General features: G+C 38.2%; 1 protein-coding gene across 8 annotated transcripts in view; it reads right to left on the minus strand.

Annotated features, from left to right (window-relative positions):
- Positions 1-299: 299 nt before the first annotated feature.
- Positions 300-17,435, minus strand: part of SLC38A9 (solute carrier family 38 member 9) — a 47,234-nt gene continuing 30,098 nt past the window's right edge. For all 8 annotated transcript variants that reach the window (XM_074812406.1, XM_074812413.1, XM_074812407.1 and 5 more), the window contains 4 exons: positions 13,024-13,137; positions 11,566-11,714; positions 3,894-3,983; positions 300-2,164 (listed from right to left, as the gene is read on the minus strand). In XM_074812406.1, coding sequence (XP_074668507.1) covers positions 1,999-2,164; positions 3,894-3,983; positions 11,566-11,714; positions 13,024-13,137 — 519 coding nt within the window. In that variant the 3' untranslated portion in view covers positions 300-1,998. The remainder of the gene's footprint in view (positions 2,165-3,893; positions 3,984-11,565; positions 11,715-13,023; positions 13,138-17,435) is intronic.

Raw genomic sequence — 17,435 nt, forward strand, 5'->3', positions numbered from 1 at the left:
TTTGTTGGAAAGTGAAAAAAACCCAACAGGTTTAATTGGTGAAATACACTGCTGAGAATGTTGAGGGAATGCAGCCATCAAGTTACATTCAGTGATGACTATCCAGACATTCAGGGAAGTATTTTATGGGAGAGGTCAGACCCAGTCCCTGTGGCAGGTATGTTGGCCAGTGGTAATGGTGTCAGCACTGCGAGATACACTCACTGTCAGCAGTGAAAAGGGTGGACAGATATGCCCCAGAGAATAAGGAAACCAAGCAGTGGAAGATAAGAGTATACACAGGGAAAATGACCAGGATGGGACAAATACTTCTCTTTAATATAGAACAGATGATGGACGCATTCTCCCAATTCTGAATTAAAGGCACAAAAAGTTTCACGAGAAAAAAAGTAAGAATCTGAAATAACTGTTCCATTCTGCAGATATTTCAACCCGTATGATCTTATATTTCATACAAATTAGAGGACACATATGCAAGTCAGTGTCCTACACACAGTATGAGGACCCTAACTCAAACAAAAGGATTTACATCTTTACTACAATAATTCGTATCATTTCCCAGAGAAGCATGGTAATAATCTGGGTTATGCTTTTCATTGTCTTTCTGATGAATATATGGTCTCTTACCCTGCAATGTAACTGTCTTTCCCAACTCACCTCCTACTTCACAAATAGTGCATGACACCAAGTTTCTTCTTCTTTAGAATTTAGCATTGTTCCGAGTCCTCTTTCAATTATTCCACATTTGTTGATTATTTTAATACACTGAAATTCTGTACAAAAAGGAGTTTTTACTCTCTCTCCAACCACAAAAGATGACGTTACACTGGAGTCTGGCAACTTAATTATTGCATGTTTTAGGTTAAGACTCAGCCTCACAGACAGTAGGTGAAGGAAAGCATCTGAGTGCTTACACGTGTACATCCTCTTAGTTAGTAAACAAGAAGTTACAAAAAAAACCCCAACACAACAAAACCCTTCCCAGATTCTTCCAGCTTCTGTTAGGAATTATTTAAAACTTAAATTATTTGATTTAGTTCACAATCCTGAAGAGTGCTAGCTTTGTCTCTCTGCTCACATTCAAAATGTTTACAGTAATGTAGTGGAAGACCATAGCGAGTAATCACTAGAGTAAGTCCCTACAAGGGAAGGAGCAAGCCTGTGATGAACATTGTGTCCAACATGCATCCATAAATCCACATGCAACTCCTGACAAAACAACTTCACAGCATAGTAATAGCTCAGTTAACAGAGTTGAAGTGAGGTCAAGCCTGGAATTCTAATTTTAATTGTCTTGTTCTGATTTTTTTTATCCTCCTAACTTTTTTCATTGTAAAATCACAAATATGTTGTGTACATATTGGTTCTGAATAAAACACTGAGACATGAGTTTATTGTTTCTCTTAGTTGGAATTTCCTAGAGAAAAGACACTGCCAAAACAATTTAATAGCATATTCAAAATTAAGAGTGCATTTTGATCCAAATGACTATAAATTAACCTAGGAAAAAAAAGGGGGGAAAGACAATAATTTCTTATTTTTCCAAACAAAACAGGAAAATAACTACAACAAAAGAGCATTTCAAACAGTCACTGAACAATACTGTGAAAGTATGTTTGTATAAAGGTAAGGACAGTTCCTTTGGAGAAAAGAGGAGTTCTACAGCCTGAGGCTGAAAGCTGTGTGTTTTGAGAAGTGTGATGTAAAAAATTAATATATTTGAGCTTCATTAATCTTTGATGTATGCTCAACAAAACCAGGAGAACTAGCTCACTCAAATCTGAACCATATCACTCCTCACAAAATTGTGTTTTTAGAAGAGCAAGACAGGTTTCCTGTCAAGGGCCTGAAAGATGTATTTTGAATTTGTTTCAAAGGTGCAGCTTTTCTCAAGATCATATTGAGGACTGTTTGCTCTCATGCATGACAGTGTTGCTCAAGGCTGCTGCTAAATGTCACAGTACCACTTGTGATAGCCACAGGGAGAAGGGGGAGTTTTCACAATAGGAATTGTGCAATCAGATTAGCCAGTCCAAGGAGGATTATAAAGATGTGAATGATCAATGCTGGCCACGTCAGCTGCCCAGCACGATGCAGGGAGATCATGTAGATGAGGGACGGATACACGAATACAAAGGCCAGACCACATGTTGCTCCAGAGTATCTGAGGGGGGGGGGGGGGGGGAGAGGAAAAAGGAAAAAAAAAAAAAAGAATGCTTTGTGTTAACTCTTATTTCTTGTTGTCATTTCCCCCCCTCAAATCAATGAACAGTCTGGCTAAACAATAACTATCTGCAGTCCCTAAACATCAATTTCTGTTACCTGCTGTCCTTCACCTCCTTCACTGGCATTTAACTATCCCCCTCTGTGTTGCTCAGCCCCCTGCTCCCCTGGCTCCCCTATACCTGCACTCTGACATGCCTCTGATGTTTCAGTCACATCTCCAGATGCTTCTGGGGACTGACTCCCTATCTTTGACTTGATGTTTCTACTTTCTTTCAGGAAATTTGTCAACATGCAACAGAAAAAGACTGGACAGTGCATCCTTTACTGTCAGAACTGCAAATCTCATTGCACCCCAGCCATCTGAGGACATATTTTAAAGCATGTAAGCATAGAAATCCTGTATCTGCAACTTTTATTTGAATTTATTTAATGAACTCCTAGCAAACCATTCTCCAGACCTGAAAAGATCAGCATACCCTCTTGGTAACATGATCAACCACAGCAAGTGAAACATTTAACTACTCTTTTTCTGACCACTCCCTTGCTTACCAAAACCTTCTCACTATTTTCCACTACTGTGAGTTTCCACCTACTAAGCTATACTGCAGCCAAATGTTCATTATTAACTAACAACATCTTTTATTTCAAATATTTGAACATTCCTTTTAGACAGAGGAAACATCATAATACAGAGTAACTATCTAAAACACAAAACCAGCAAATTGCATCAGGCTTCATATAGACAATTTATCAGCTGGAAGTTCACTGTTCAAAATGTTTAGTTACTATGCACAGTATGAACGTATTAGCAGAGGTCAGGATCAGTTTGCAAACAGATAAATGTATTGCATGGTATTTGTTTGGAATTAATAACTAGACCATCTCTATTACTGGAATATAAAAATTTTCACTAAAAGATGATGTAGAAAAAAAAGGAAATGGAAAAAACCTCAAAGATCAGTCACTGAGCAAAAGTAAGTTATTTTGCTCTCTGGTAAGATCCAAGCCTGTCATTCTGGTTTTATAATTGCAGATTTCTGTATTTTTAAACACCTCCCTCTCCTGGTTGCTGTAGGAAAGATGCAAATTAGGAATGAACGACAATGATTACAAAAATGGTGATGTCAAACGTAGAAAATAAAACTTGTAAGACTGTTTCCTCTAATCTTTCTCAATTACAGAAATCCTAGGTGTTGATTAACATGGTAAATTTAAGGTATTGTTTAGAAGTAAAACTTTTATGTCACTTTTCCCTTTGAAGTTACTTGCTTTCTTGAATTTTTATTATGGACTTTCAAAACAGCTTCAAATGGTCTTAACACAAAACAAAAACAGGGGAGAAGCCATACAATAACCAAGCAACTTTTCTACTGACAACATTTTCTTTCACGTGTATAGTTACAAGGTCCTCAGATACAGGTCCAGTGCAACTTGGAGAATCATCCCAATCACTTCAGATACAGAGGCATAATTACAGGTAGCTGTTTGTCTGAAGTTTAAGAGAGCCGGTTGTTTATATTCCTAAACCAATATTTACAACTTAAAAAGGTGTAAGCCTCACAAAATATAAAGATACAATTACCTGCACTCATATTGTTCCTTTTCAACATCAAGGGGCAAACATGCAGCAACACCACAGGCAAGTTCACTGTGCAAGCAACACTCACCTTATGATACCTCCTATATTTGGATAAAATCTTGCCATTGCTACTCCAGCTCCTACAACTGCTACGTTCAGGCTGAGCACATGGAAAATGCTACAGGAAAGTGAGGAAGGAGTGTTAAAATCTATGCTGTATTTATTACAAAATGCCACCATTGCCCTTCATTTACAGTAACATTTAACTGGTACATAGACAGTGCATGCATTTGCAGGACTCACACTATTAAAACTAATTAATTTCACACCAAACATAACATCTACTGAATATTCAGACTGCCAAACTCTTAAATATCTAGTGTTTTGACTCAAAATAGTCTTAAGGAGTAAGTATGTGTAAATTGGCAGTTCTTCTGAAAAACACCGTATGTGGTACTCAGCACTCAAGTATTTCAGATGGATACTCAAATACCAAAGAAACAATACTGTATAACTTAATTCCCACAAGAAAGAATTAGTTTGTTCAGAGAATGATCTGAATTGCTCAAAGTGAACTAATGGAAACCAGAAAAAAGGAAAAGATGCATCGAGTGGAAAACATCATGTAGAATACTAGAGGGGAAATAACACCTTAAAACTTGAACTCTAATGCATTTTGATAGAGGACAAACATTTAGAATGCTGGATGTCATTTAATATATGACCTGTGTACTGTTTATGCTGGAAATTTTTCTTGAATGTATTTTTACAAGTATCCTGTTGTTTTCCTTTTTGCGTTAAGGATGAAAAAACCTAAGGTTTTCTGTTCTGCAAAAGCAGGTTTTAATGCATCAGACAAACTCAAGTTTAGTTATGCACAGAACTGAGTCTCAGAAGAGTATCACTTTTCTTTAGAGAATATGAAATGTTGGCATATTTTAACATAAGGTAAAGTCAGGAAATACAATAAAAAACTGTGATATTTTGGTCACACAGCTGTTTCTACGAAGGGGAAAAAGAATTCGCACAAGAGGATATATAGATACACTTACAGGTTTTGTTCATTCTTCTGGAGGATTTGATTTCTTAAAATAAACAAAACCTGTAAGCCAATGCTAATTTTTACTTAATGTAGAAAGTATCTGTATTATGGAGGATGTCACTAACTAACAAGCTTTTCAAAAGTGACCACTTCCATGGCTGAAAGGCTGGCTGCCAGTTTCCACATAGAGTAATTAAAGTTTAGGGGAATTGAGGTAATTTAAACACAAAGGAATAATTTAAGATACAGACTATTTCTAACATTCACTCTGAAAAACTGATTTCAGAAAGACAGAAATATCTTTAATTTTATACATGACATTTTAACAGTGGTACAAGAGGTGTACCTCAGAGGCTGAAGACAGCAGTGCTAATAGAGCAGCTGAAACTTTAACAAAACATAATTGGATATAAATCTGGTAAAACCCCAAGAATAAAAAATAAAATCCCAAGAATCAGACTTATTAGGGAAAGAAGGACCAAACATTTACTGTTTCTCTAATACTGCTAAGGAAAGCCAATTAATTGAAGTTTCCAAAAAAAGTGTTTGTCATTAAAAATTACTTCCTCTCTCCCCACACATACGGCAGATCACAAATTTTACTGTCAAAGAGCACAATCGAAGCCAAAAGTTTATGAACACAGAAAATGACGGCACTTCTTCCATTCTTTTTTTGCCGAGATTAATTTTTTAGCAAGAGGGATTAAAAAGAATGCAGGCTTAGTAATTCAAAAATGTTCTGCAAATTTGGGTCAGTTCAGAATATTTTAGCAGAAAACCTGAAAAAAGTCTGAAGTGTTTCGTTCTGGCATATTTTAAAACAGAAGAAGTGATTTTGTAGTTCACAGTTGTTGCTTTTAAAAAAATTAGTTCTAGTCTCTTTTAACTGCTAAAGGAAAGTGGTATGTGTGTGTTCAGTGTGAAATGAAACATTTCTGAACTCTTGATTTGGGAAAAGAATAATTGGCTTGTGGGGGCAATGTGTTTTGGCTCAATTGAGAACAATTGTCTCAAAATGCTGGAGCTTCCAAAACAATTCATTACTGGCAGAGTAGTGCTTTGCAGTTTTAATTGTTACAATTAAGCAGGATCCTCAAGTACCCAAATCAAAAAGTCTGACAAGGATTTAAATCCATTTGTTTCAGGGTAACAGGTTACACTGTATTTCTCCCTCTGGAACATCCTTGGTCCTTTTTCTACCTTTTTGAAACAGCTCGAGTTGTAACTATGTTATTGGACAACAGACATTTAACTGGCAAACCTTTCTTTTATCTAGGTAGATATTCATAGCCCATCTCAGCTCCAAGACAGGAAAGAGTCCCATTCTTAATGGAGAGAAAGGCATCATTTAGAAAAAAACCCTATCCTTTTGAATAAAGAAGAATCTGATATCAAGGGCTACTAGTAGCTGTATTATTTGAGATAGTGTTTTTCCTAAGACCAAGTTTCATGCAGGTGTGCTCCAGAAGGGACAAGCATTTCTCATAGCCTGTGACATTTTAACAAGATCTAAATTCCTGTTTTAGCCTGACACTGGCTTACGGTACAATTAATGGTCACCACACAATGCAAGAGGGTAATCAGAAAACAGTATTTTTGAGGGGCATAACCATACCACCTCTGCTTATTATGACTATAGGAGAAAAATATTTAGATGATGTTAGAGATGTGGAAAGATTTAGCCCCTTTTTACCTAACCACCCTGCTGGCACACAGCAGTTTTCTAAGCAGCATGACTTTCTTCTTCATGGTCAATGGCAGCAGAGTAGGGTGGCCCAAGACAGGGCTGGACTGTCTGTTAGGGCAGTCTGATTAGGGTTGCCACTCTAAAGCACAGGTTGGATTGCCTCAAGGAGGCTGTAATTCACAAAAGAGCCACATCCACAGCAATCCAAGTGCAGCACGTGGCACTCTTGTCTTTTATATTCTGTCCTCAGTATTCTCAGTTGGGCAGATGAAGACTCCAGTTCTCTTCTATGAAGGGAATCGCCACTCACCTGCAAAAATCTCAGAATCCCACAAAAACAACAGTAGAGAGGATGAAAAAAAAATGTAAAAAACAATCAGGCCTTCCCCTAAGTCTTGCCTTTTTTCCTCACTGCAAGATTAACCTTTCGGATTGACAGAGTCGAGAAACAACCTGGTATGCCAGAAGATCATTAGAGGGCTTGATCTATCAAGTTCTCTCCTGCAGAATTGGTAGCTACAGTTAAGCCACTGAACGCCAGTGACCACATATAGCTAATTAACTTCAGCATCCTCAAAGTAGGAATCATATCAAAAATGGCGAAACCAAGGGCAGGGGACATTTAAAGAAATAAACTGATTTTAAATCCCCTCAGGTCAGATGCAAGGAAATTAGAACTGATGGACTCAGCATGGAGTCACAGGGTGAACACACACAATAAGGGAAACAGGAAAGCAAGGAAAAAAGCAAAACAGGGTCATTTAAGTAAGAATTTTTGAAAGGTTACTGTATCTAAAAATGCATTTTCTTCCTGGAAATCCCAGTCAAGGGACATTGGTCAAAAGACTATGAATGACAGCAGTTAAGAAGCAAGACAGAAGCTAGGTGAAAAGCAAATAACTAAACACTTATGCAAGCAGCAGAAATGTATTTCATCGCATCAGAAGACACACATCTGTGGGAGAACTGGCAGGTCTGCTGGGCTACCATGGAGTAAAGGGAGGACAATCTTTAAGGAAAGCCAAGTGATTTCTGTCCATCAGCTTATTTAACCTCTCAGAACAGGAAAGATGTTAAAAAGTTTTAAAAACTGATCAGATGACTGTACACAGCATTTTATGTATGGCATATAATTAATCATGGGAATTCTCTGTCACAAATATCACTGTAGCCCAGAGCCAGTAACAGTAATAAGAAAAAAGTTTTCTGTACATGTAAGTAGATCCAGAGTCACGTAACACACAGCAGATAAACCATGCCTCTGGCCCTAAGTAACCCGTTAAATGATGCCATTGCCAACATATCTGACTTTAGAAATGAAAGTAATTTCCCATTACATGACATTTTGGCCTTCCTTTACAACACCAGGGAGAGAAGAAGAGAATGAACAGTTCCTTGGGTTTTGTCCCAGTACGTTACTTTCTTTGTAGTCTGTACACTAGCATACATTTTGCAAAATGAAAAAAGGAGTTAGGATGCTTCTGTCTCTAAATCTTTTGTAGGAAGCACAGAAAGGCTGAAGGCTTTGTGATGACACCTGTCACAAGACTACTGTGCCCAGCGTATCTACACACCTATTTGTTTTTAAGATAGGCAGAGACACAGGTGACTGATACTGGTTTGTAAGAGGAAGGAGATTTCCCCTTCTTAGAAGCAGGGGAGGCTTTTGCTCTCCTTCTGCCTGCTGGAGGACGTAGGATGCTACTCATTTCCTCTCTGTTTCAGACAAGCAACCTATCACTGTTCAGCTGATCCCTGATGTGAAACCTGGAAGAAAAAAAAGTTATGTATTGTCTGCTTAAGCTTTTAAATTTGGAGAGGGTGAGCTGCTCCTCTTGCAAGATTACAAGTTAGTAGGATACACTATGGATAAGCACAGCAAAACACTGTTAGTGGAAAAATAGCTCTGCAAAGTATCTAAAAAGTGTGGGACAGAAGACATGGGGATCAGTCTTCAGACAAGAAAAGCTCCCCTGAAGTTGAGTAAATGGTTCCTCATTATAGTCCAGTTATAATCCACGGCCTACCAGCAAAAGCCAAGATATGAAACAGAATGCTGCTTTTGGTAGAAATTGCCTTGGATTAGACTAATTGTGAAGACTATGAACTAAAAAATGGCAAACTAATACCTCGATGCTTCATCATATCCAGTGACAGATAAATAGTAAAGAAAAAGGTGTTAAAGTAAAGAATCAAATTGATTTGAGCAACATAGTCACTGCTAGAAAATAAAAATTATCTGGCAGCCCTGTAAGCAGGTGTGTGATGAAGCTATTCAATCAATAGCCAGCTTTAAGACGCATCCATTCAGAATTCCAAGTACTCCAGCTAATAACTTAATGGCTATCCATTAACTCCATCCATAGCAGCAGCAGGTATCCACATCTGCAAACAACTGCTCACATGAAGAAGCCTGGCTTTCAATATCAGGAAGCTTCCAGTTCATGTGAAACCTGCAGCACATCCATATGGAGCAACCCAGGGCTTAAAAAAGAAAATAGGAAAATTTCCAGTGGAGACTTTGACCAAAGAAGGATGAGTGGGATTTGGGGGGTTTTTTGGTAAAAAAAATGAATAATTGGACAATTATAGCCAGAAGATAAATTTATAACATTCTCTCAGCTTCAAAGGAAACTTAATAAAGGAAGGATGCACCCATAGAAATATGTGTGATTAGCACATTGAGTCACAGGGTTAAATGAGGCTAGGCTGCCAACAGAGATCCTCAAATGCACAATCAATATGAATTCAGCACACTACCCAATGTGCTGCATAAAGAGATGGATGGATGTACCATCAGTGCACACTCCTAAACCTCACTTCTACAACCTGAAAATAATAGGAAAATGTAGAAAAATAATGTAAATGTACAGATCTTAAACTGTAGGTTTGTTGTTATTTTGTGACTTTTTCTTTTTTTTTTAATTCTTCTAGAAGAACAGCACAGAACCCTACTTTCTGTTCTGCTCTTCTTCTCCTGCTTTATTCTTTTGGTTCATTACTTACACAGATATTTTCTCTAGTCAAGTGATCAGGAATATTCCCCTCCATATACCTTATGCACACATCTAAGAGCTAAAGCTTGAGGCTATGCAGGTCAGTCTCCTTACTGCCTGAGAATTGTTAGCCCTGGACATTGAAGACTTCAATAAAAGAAGCCAAGTGTATACAACTACTAGTAGAGTACTCATTTTCCTACAGAAAAGCCTGGAACTTAGTATTTCCAGGTAGGCTCTTCAGGGTACATCAATAGGCTCCCCAGTGAGACAACAGTTTATGTCAGTAAGAGCTACTTCTTTATATTTGCAAAATGTTTTCCCATAAAAGCAGCTTTGGGAAAAACTCAGAATACTGAAATTTTTCCTAGAAAGGTGATATAGGCACAGTGCTACTAAAGGATCTTTGTCAGTTTTAGCTGATGGTGAGAACCAGGCATCGTATTTCACAGCCAGGTAGAAAATTGTTACTACCCTCCCAGAGACAGGTCCTGTGCTTGCTACCAGTCTTCAGTTAGTCCCCACTGCATAGAAAAACTAAGGGCTGACCTTGCTGGTTGTAAAGACACAGAAGCCAGAGCTTGGAGGTTAGTTGAGTGATTTTAGTGCTATATTTGAGATATTTCAGATACTAGAGAGGGAGACAGCCAGCCAGCCAGAATGTACTACCTTATCACTACCGGTTGGAGTGATTTAAGTGGCTTCCTAGAAACCATTTTTGACTTCTGTCTCTCTACAAGTCTTTTACAAAAAAAAAAAAAGTCCGTGAAGCTACCCACAGAACATCCAGGAGACAAGTACCAAGCAAGTATTTGCATCATCACATTCGTCATACCATGAAGGCTTAAAACAGCAAGCTGGAATTAACCTGAGAAGAGACTGGTATAAAGCTGTAGGTTCTAGGAGAGAGCATAAGGAAAATGAAAACCATTCTGGTCAGGGAGTAACTGGAGGGAGGAGATAGGAAGAGGATATCCACATAATATAAAGGACATGGCTATTTCCCAGTGGCTGTGAAATCCATGTTTAGCACTTTAATCAATGGCCTTGTTTCCAACAGTAACTTGCAGCAGTTCCTAAAAATCTCCTCAACATTAAACTGCGTACAATTTAGCATCAAAAAACAGTAGGCACTTATTTCACTGCCTAATTTTAGGCATCCAATTTCTAGACGTACTCCTACCTATTTTAGGACCCAGAAGAAACGTGAAACTTGGAACAATGTCTTCCCAGACCTGTATGCTACAGCTGATGCCACAGAGGAAATACACATTTCTTCCTGGGATATTTTTTTCCTTTCCTCCATCAACAGTAACTCACAATATAAAATAAGAAACTTGGAGATAAATGCCAACTTCTGAGCTGTGACAAATCCAGACAATACACCAAATATAAATGTCCTAGGTTTTGTTTAAAGAAAACAAAACTAAAATTGAAATCTGGATCAGCTCTTCCCTGGAGTTCAGACAGTGTACAAATGCAGGGGTGTGGCTCATCTCTGAAATTAGCATGTGAAAAGCTATTTTTATAAGCATAGCAGCAGCCTAGATAACGCTCACTTAGCTATTAGCTCCGTTTAAAAACAGATGGATGATTACTAATTATGCACAATCAAAACACACAGGGCACCCTGAGAGGATAATATCCAGACTGTATGTCCTTCACAGCTTAAAGACTACTTGATGAAATGTTTGTGGACTGAACAAAATTTTTTTCCTGTACAACTTCTCTTTTGCCATATAAATGCCTAACACAAAGGAAGAGTGTTGACAAAATTCCTGTTTATTGACAAAATGAAGAGCTACAACAAAAGAACCCCTCCACTCCGCTCTGTCAAGCTGCAGCAGTCCTGATTTACAAGCAAGTTTATTTTGCATGCCTAGTCATCCCCTGACTCTACAAACACTGAGAAATTAGCTTTTGAAATCTACCTAATTCAGCAAAGAAAATCCCCGAAAGCTCAGCCAAATATCTGACAACAGAAGGCCAGTTAAACAAAGTGTGCCAAGCTATTGTCAAGGAGTAGACTTCTTACCTTGGGTAAGCATTTCCAAAAAACTGTCTTAACAGCTGAACTCGTGCCAGATAGCCCAACAGTGGGTATACAGTCATCATCTGGAACAGCAGGAATATTCTTGCAACAAATGACATGATGTCATCGCTGGGAAAGTTATCTAGAAAATTCTAAACATAGGAATGTTACACTTATCAATGGTGTCTTAATTATATATATCTGCTGAGCTTTAATAGCTGTGTGCAAGAAAGAAAGGGATAAAAGCCAAGCAACTGCAGTTGCTAAATGAACTCCATAACAGAAAATACCTTCTCCTTCTTTTACAATTGCCTTGCCACCAAATACCAACTGACTTTTTAATATTACAGGGCCGATGACAGCTTTCATGTTAGGATTAAAGATGGAACTATTTTCTAATCTTCTGAACATCCTCAAGTAATCATGGCTGTGGAAAAGCCACCTGATTTTTTAGGCAGATGGATTGACATACTCCTGTTACTTGTCATATCATAGCTAGATATTTAAAACAGCTATTTAATTAGTAAAACTGCATCATATACAAATGGGGAAGGGATCATATACTACAAGTGGGAACAAGTGGGAACTTGCATAAGACAAGTATCACGAACATATAAAATGGCTTTGTAAGTACTTAGGATAACTATAGAAAATAAATGGGGAAAAAAACCATTTGTCATCTATTATTTAACTGTGGATTTTGCCCCATGAAGTTATTTCAAATGGTTCAAAAAATCCTTTTATGCTTAAACAATTGTACCAGTTCTAACTAACCTACAGTCAAAGGAAGCCTTAAATGCTGCTTTATTTCTAAATATTATGCAACAGACATGGAACACCTGGCATAAAACGGATCACCAATTGATAACTCCTATCTCTTGAAGTAATTTAAGGTGCGGGGATCATCCTTGCCTATAAGCAGATACAGAGTTTAATAGCTTTCACAAGATGTTTCATGTGGTGCTATTATCTGAAGAACTCTGCTGGCAAGGCTCACCACAGAGTTAGACTCCAAACCTACCCTATCTACACGAGCTTGCATTTGCACTATATTTCTTTTTCTGGAGTACCTGAAACCAGTCTCAATGAGCGGAACTGGTCATTGCACACATAAATAAATGCCAACATAATACTTTTCAGGATTAAAGAAGCTAAAGAAATTAAAGCCCCAGCTGTTCACTTGTTCATTTTGGTCCTTTCTTCATCACTTTCACAGAGTACTTTTTAAATGCTTGTTTTTTACAGAACTACTGGCAACCAGACATGAATATAAATGAGCTAACACAAGTATTACTCATCTGCTTGTGGTAGTGGCCATGAGGCATTTGCCAACTGACCAGTGTCAAGGACAGATGTGTCTGCCAGGGTGAGTCATGCAGCAAGAAGCAGTAACAGTTCTTTTTTTAATAAGTATTTATTAAAAGACCAAGGATGAATATATACTGCAGTAAAGTATCTTACCTGTTCAATACATTCTTTGGATAGTGGTGGTGAAGGGAAAGATGCAAAAATTATCACTCCAACATACAAATAGGTTAATCCCACCAGGAAGTATGCAATAGAGAGGTCCCTCACCTGAGGAAAAATAAAATCTTATTTTGGCCAGCACTGACACACCAAAACAGGCAAAAGAAAAACCTCATGAGACGATTTCTGTTGCATCTACTACTGTTGCTTTTGTATTTATTTCTGTTTCATATTTATTACTATTACTTCTACATTTTTACTTTTACTTTCTATTACTTGAACAGGGACTTCAAAGCTGGTCCTGGATCAAATCAGAAAGCTGCAGCAAGATATCCCAAAGTGGAGCTAGACAAGTATGATGTATCTATCTACATACAGAAAAGGCACTAAGAAACATATGTCAATAGATGTAGCACGTTATTGCTGGATGCACTATTTATTAAAACAAACAAACAAGAAACACCCTCTACTTTCTTGCATTCACCTATTCCAGCTAAGAGCTTTGGGACAGAGACAGCTGTCAAAGACAGAAAGTCCAGCAATGCCATATGTTAAATCTCATCAGGACTAAAATCTTGCAATTAAAGACATCAGTCTACCCAACTGCAGGTATAATATAAAGGACATTTTTTAAGAAGCTGCTTTGAAAGCTAAGAGGATGATCCACACACACTGGCTCCAAACCAGAAACTAATACGTTGGCCTTCTCTATGAATGGTGTGATAATGAAAGACATAGCTAATACACCATTAAATAAAAAATGCAAATAAACCACAAATAAAACAGAAAGGCATAGAGGTATATAAGTCCCTTAGCTTTAGCACTGCATTTTATAATGACTCTTTCATTTAAAATAGCCTGTCCACTTTATTACTGAATATCTAGAAACACTCCAATTAAGTGCACTAAATAACAGTCAAAGATTTTTAGAAAAGAGTGCTGAAGCTAGGGTCATAAATCCGTATTTAACTATGTTACATATACCTAAATGCTTAAAATTTTGACTGTATTTATAAAGTATCTAACACAAAAAAAAGTTGTCAACTACACAAAGTTTTTTAGCAACATTTAATACTGGAAAACAAGCAGCAAATCTACTCAAGCGCTTTATGAAATTGCAGAATCCACATATACAGAGACCTCAGCAATGTACTTAGTGCATTATTCTTCTACATCAATTCTTTTTTTTTGAAATAAAGTGGGAGACCATTTGTTTCTAGTTATTAACCAACTATAGTCTGTATAAGCTTATGCTACACTACAAAACACTCATTACCTTACAGCAAACCATTTGTTCAGCTGCCGCTAATAATCAGCTTCTTAAAGGATTACTAGTAATGCTTCAATACATGACCCTATTTTCCTGTGACTGAGAGGCAAGTCTTAGTAGCTCAGGCACAGCACCAGATTATTAGGACTATATGGCATCCAAACCAGGATCATAATTATGGCCTCCAGCCAGCTCACTGAGCATGGGCAAAGCTTACTCACATCTGTGCATGGAAATGTTTCCCTAAGTGTTTCTTCACACTATCTCCTTGACAAAAGAAGCATATCCTACACTTCCCTGGTATCTTCCAAGGGCAAGGTGTTCCCTGGGGAAAGTAAAAAATGCTAGATTACAAGTTTCAAGAAAAGTTCATTAGGAAGTCAGTTTTTAGAGAGGGAACTGGAATCTCCTGTTCATTTTGCCAGTGCTTTTGGGGTAGAAGATTGATGCCTTTTTCCCATCAGCCTGCAAGAGGCCAATAATATTTTTCAAACAACAATAGGCTGTTAACATGTACCCCAAGGTGACCCTCATGCCCCCAGCAGCTACACACTTCCAGCTACAACCTTGCCTTCCTGCTGACCAGTTACATGCAGCTGGAAGATGCTTCTCTAGTCTTCACTCTCCTTGCACTGGTCACACTGAGGAAGGACTATCAACCTCCATCAGAGGTTGAGCAATAGCATTTTCTTTAAATTATTCCCAGAATTTCTTCGGAGTGACGTGAGAAGCTGTACAGGTTTTTATGTAACAGCTACATCTTCAAAAGCACCAGTGCCCATTCTAAATTGAGCATCTAGATTTCTTACAGGTATTTATGAGTAACTTCATTAAGTGCAGGAGCCAGAGACTAATCAGGGTAAGGTGGTTTTGCAGAAACACAGACTCATCTCTTGAAAATAAGACTTGTATAATCTTCCAAAATGCACCCAAGACCTTCTCAAAGCACATCACCTGACAAAACCTGTTTTCATTTGCTTTAGATTTGGTATTTTTGGTGTATTCCTCATGTGTAAGGACAGCATAGTAACTCACAGTTGCTATTTGTACTCAGCCAACATATAAGCTCTAGAATCGACTGTAAAACTATTTTTGCTGTGACAAGTACTTCCAGTTGTGAGGGCAAGCAATTTGAAACTAGATTCTTACTGCTTCCCTTGGACTACACTTGATTAAGAGTCGATAGCTGGTGTGCTATTACCTGTGATTATACTAACCAGTTCATGTTCTACAGTTCTTAAGGGTATATGCTTTAATCTGTACTGAAATCAATTCTTGAGATAATTTTGATAATGTATTTTTACAGCATGTGACAACAGACCCTTGTCTTCAGGTGCTGTCACCATACAAAGAATACCCATATTTTGATTTCCATAAACAACAAAAAAAGAAGTAGACAACTCTAGACCCTGAATTTGTTTTTTTCTCAAACATCCATCAACTCCCTCGCAAACATCTGCTTCTGTGTATAAGAGGTTATCTTTGTACAAGAGTTTGTGTATCTAACAGGAACATCTTTTGATTACTGTTCATTACTCTTCAGGAGACCTGGGTTCACTCCCTAAAGACCTTGACTATAAATACTGTTTAGACAGCATAATTCCAGATAAAACCAAAGGACACGTGGAGAGAGATAAAAGGATTAATTTTAAGTAACAGAACAGAATAATCGCATTTGTCTATTTTAAATTTTATATTAAGATGTTTATATTCAGAATGGACATCACTATGGTGGAAGCTAAGCATAAAGAATACAGCAGTCCTTGCACCTAGAGTTATAAACAGATTCAAATGTAGAAAAACTGGTTGAAAGGAGGAAGTATTTGGGGGACCAGAGTGAAAGGGAAATATCAGAGATAACATGCAGGTCACAGTCCATAAGGATCTCAGCTTGCCACCTGCCAAGCCCTTGTCATGTACACCTAAACTAACAGGCAGATTTTGAGGTGGAACTTGGAGAACATATATTAGCTGCAGTTACTGCTGACCAGGAGCTTCTTTATCAGATGCACAGAACAAAGTGTTAAAAGTGCTTCTGGAAGAACAGAAAACTGTATCACTGAGGCTGGCAGCAGCAGCAGAAGGAAGGCAGAAATCAGCCTCCTAACAAAAGGATGAGTCTGATAGATTGTGTGGAGCTAACAAAGAAAACTCTGAGAAGTACGAGACGTCGTATCTCACTCAGACTAGTACCCAGGCGTGGGCTGGACCTGTGGCACAGGACTGGACACAGCACAGTGAAGGCTCTGTGGCTCTAAGGATATTTCCTATGTTACGCTGAAAAAACCTGGCAACTTGCAGGCCTTGTTTTCCCCTGTTGCATGCCATGGAGAAAATAGTTCATTTTTTCCTCAGTATCACAGTGAAAGCTGGTTTGCAGAGTTGCTTCTTGGATGGAGAAGCTATATCAGTTCTTAGTAACTATTATGACATTAGAAGTAGCTTTTGATCATCTCATTTCAGACTGGTCACTTCTCAAAAGAGAGATACTGCCTCTGTAATATCTCAACAAGACTCTGACCCATATCATAAAAACAGACTTCAAGGGCAAGTGGTAACATTTAACAGGATGACAAAAAAAGTACTTTCCCAAGATGAATAATGCTGTGCATAGTTTTGTCTGGAAGGAGAAAGCAGTGGTAGGGCAGTATCAATGGAAGCTCACTGTTTACAGGGAATAAACAGTGTTTCAGTACTGCAGAAAATAAGAACCATCCACATCTCCACGCCTTCTGCAGTTACCACCTGGACAAAATACATCTCCCCACTCACAGCCTTTCCCCCAGGTAGGTCCACAAACAATTGCTAGGAGACAGCACTAGCATATTCAAGCCTGTACATCACACCCTGGGCTTGTACAGCATCTGCACAGCTGCTCAGGGAACCAAATCATAGACGTGAATCAGAAAAAAATCCAAACAAACAAAAAACCAAACAAATCACCTTTTTGTGGCTGGGTTACTTTTTCTGTGCAATCAGTTTCGAAAGCAGCTGATGGTGCAGTGCACAAAAACGTACACTGATAAATACAAGGGTGAAGCAGTGGGAGATGGGAACAGGGAGCTGAACTTTGAACTACAGACTAAGAACACTGCTCACAGGGCTTCTCCACGCTGTGCTGCTGACATTTCGACTC

Source organism: Strix aluco, chromosome Z (genome assembly GCF_031877795.1).
Source record: "Strix aluco isolate bStrAlu1 chromosome Z, bStrAlu1.hap1, whole genome shotgun sequence".
In the NCBI taxonomy this organism is placed as follows: Eukaryota; Metazoa; Chordata; class Aves; order Strigiformes; family Strigidae; genus Strix; species Strix aluco.